Genomic DNA, 2,558 nt, shown 5'->3' with positions numbered 1-2,558 from the left:
TCCTCTGCATTTTGGTTTTCCTTCAAACCAGCACTTGCCATAGTGCAGTTTTTCACAGTGCTTGCAGGGGGTTTTAGTTCCATCATTTGATGCATTTGGTTTGGTATTTGAATTGGACTTGTTATTCCAATTCTTCCCATTTTCCTTCCAGTTCTTCTGAGACTTGTTACCTCCAGAAGAACTTCCATTCTTAGAGCTTTTACTCTCAATGTTCAGACTAGTGAAAGCCTTTTCTGTGGAATTTTCATTGTGCCTATCTAATCTGAGCTCAAAGTTCTTGAGAGATGCAACCACTTCTTGAATTTCAAGAGTGTCAAGATCCTTTGAATGCTCAATCACAGAACATATAGAATCATAAGATCTAGGCAAGCTAATAAGCAATTTCTGCACAACTCTTTCTCTAGGTAACTCTTCACCATAATTCTTCATTTGATTAATCAGATCAAACAGTTTAGCAGCATAAACAGAAAATGATTCACTATCCTTCATACGAGTGTATTCAAACTCTCTACGTAAGCCTTGTAGTTTCACACTTCTTACCTGTTTATCACCTCTAAACTCTTGCTTCAAGATATCCCATGCACCTTTTGAGGTTTCTTCATTCACTATTCTGGGAAAAATTTGGTTTGAGACTGCACCTTGGATCAGTCCAAGTGCACGAGCATCTTTCATCAAAGTCTCAGCCGTTACAGATTTCTCTTCTTCAGCAGCTTTAGATCCTTCTTCCTTTCCTTTTGCCTTCGTTGGATCTGAAGCATCAAAGCCATTTTCAACCAAATCCCACAGTCCATGAGATTTCAGAATGGTCTTCATTCGAATGCTCAAAAACTCATAGTTTTCTCCATTGAATATCTGGTGTACGAAGCTTCAGAAGAGCTTGATCCTGCCATGTTATTAGACATCGATCAGACGAGCTAGACAAGCTTCATGAAAGTTTTGCTCAATCGTCAGCTCAGCCAAGCACCAGCTCCTTCTTCATAGATTCACGCCCAATAAACAATCGAAACCTGGCTCTGAGGCCATGTTATCATTCTTAGTTTTATCAGTTTCTTAGATTTAGGAAGAGGTGCTCTTCTAGAGCATTTTGCTAGAGAGAATGGAGAGAGGAATATGAAAAGCACTGTTCTATTAATTTCTGCTGAACCTGCAGCTTACAATGTGTGACTGTTAGAAGAGAATTGTGATTCTCTTCTAACAGAATTTACAGCTGTCATCCTATTAGAAACTTACACTTGTCATAGCAAATCTAAGCTAGAGAATCCACCAAGACTATGATCTAATGGTTCTCATTACATCATTTAAATAAGCTGACCAAAAACAGAACAAAAAGATAATAGCTTTTGCTCTAAGTAATCAGCTGTAGGATTATATTTCAACACATCCTTGCTAGCTACTAACATACAATGACGTTACTTATTCGTTTTATATAATGTTCTCTTTATGTTTGAGAAATTAATAATGTGTCAAATCCTAGGTGCCAAAACTTCAAACTATGGATAAACAAGTATTGAAAGCAATGTCTCATCATCTTTCTCCGGTTAGCTATAAACGCGACGACTATATTGTTCGAGAGAACCAACCAGTTAGTAGGATGTTCTTCATCACGAGAGGAGAGGTAACAAAAAATGAGAACCCTCCGGAAGCAAATTTTATTGGAGAAGAACTTCTTGAGTGGGTATTGGATAAGTCTTTTCCTACCATATTACCCTTGTCGACCTGCACTGTTAGAGTAGTCTCAAATGATGCCGAAGTCCTCATTTTGAAGGCCAGGATGTTGAAGAATGTAGTCTCTAAGTTCATGAAGCATTTCAGCAATTTCGCCTCTCTCTCAGATATCCAGTTAACTTGGCTAAAGAAAGTAAGTTGCTCCATCTGCAGTACTAACTTTTAACCAATTTGCTTTATATTTTTTTTAACTGACAATGTCACATCTATCTAATTTTAGGTGGAAATCTTTCAACAAATGGATGAACAAGTGTTGGAAGCAATATGCAAGTGCCTTAAGCACATGAACTTCAATGTTGCCAAGCGCCATATTCTTCAAGAGAAAAAACCACTTAAAATGATGTTCTTCGTCATCCGAGGAGTTGTATTAATTGAAAGCGATAGTGCTTTGGAAGAGAACGTTAAAAACACCTGTGAAATAGGAAGTTTCTATGGAGAAGAACTTGTACAATGGGTTACAACTTGGGTACACAAGTCCTTTCCTGCCAAACTACCTTTATCACCTGGTTCTGCGCTATGTAGTGTGCGTGGTGGTCCTGTTGAAATACTTGCTCTCAAAGCCGACGACTTGAAGAGTGTAGTCTCTGAATTCAGGTCGAAATTCAGCACGGAAACCACCCTGCCTACAGATTCTGATCAGCCTCGAGAACTGACCATCCTAAAGAATGTAAGTTCCTCTGGATGAAGAGAACCTGACCTATATATATATATCCTATATATTTTAATCATTATTCTAATTTCTCCTTTGCCTTAAATAAATATGGTCTCCAATAATATCCTAGGTGGAAATCCTTAAGACTATGAATGAGGAAGTGTTGAAAGAAGTATGCAAG

The 2,558-nt window shown here is 38.0% G+C and overlaps 1 protein-coding gene across 1 annotated transcript in view; it reads left to right on the top strand.

The window, feature by feature from the left end:
• Window positions 1-1,480: 1,480 nt before the first annotated feature.
• LOC117613558 (putative cyclic nucleotide-gated ion channel 19) overlaps window positions 1,481-2,558 on the top strand; it is a 2,668-nt gene continuing 1,590 nt past the window's right edge. Inside the window, exons 1-3 of the mRNA XM_034342165.1 lie at window positions 1,481-1,858; window positions 1,946-2,392; window positions 2,508-2,553. Of these exons, the coding sequence (XP_034198056.1) occupies window positions 1,493-1,858; window positions 1,946-2,392; window positions 2,508-2,553 (859 nt within the window). The 5' untranslated portion in view covers window positions 1,481-1,492. The remainder of the gene's footprint in view (window positions 1,859-1,945; window positions 2,393-2,507; window positions 2,554-2,558) is intronic.

This window comes from Prunus dulcis, unplaced genomic scaffold (genome assembly GCF_902201215.1).
Source record: "Prunus dulcis unplaced genomic scaffold, ALMONDv2, whole genome shotgun sequence".
In the NCBI taxonomy this organism is placed as follows: domain Eukaryota; kingdom Viridiplantae; phylum Streptophyta; class Magnoliopsida; order Rosales; family Rosaceae; genus Prunus; species Prunus dulcis.
The sequence above is the reverse complement of the archived record's forward strand: the minus strand, read 5'-3'. Positions and strand labels throughout refer to the sequence as shown.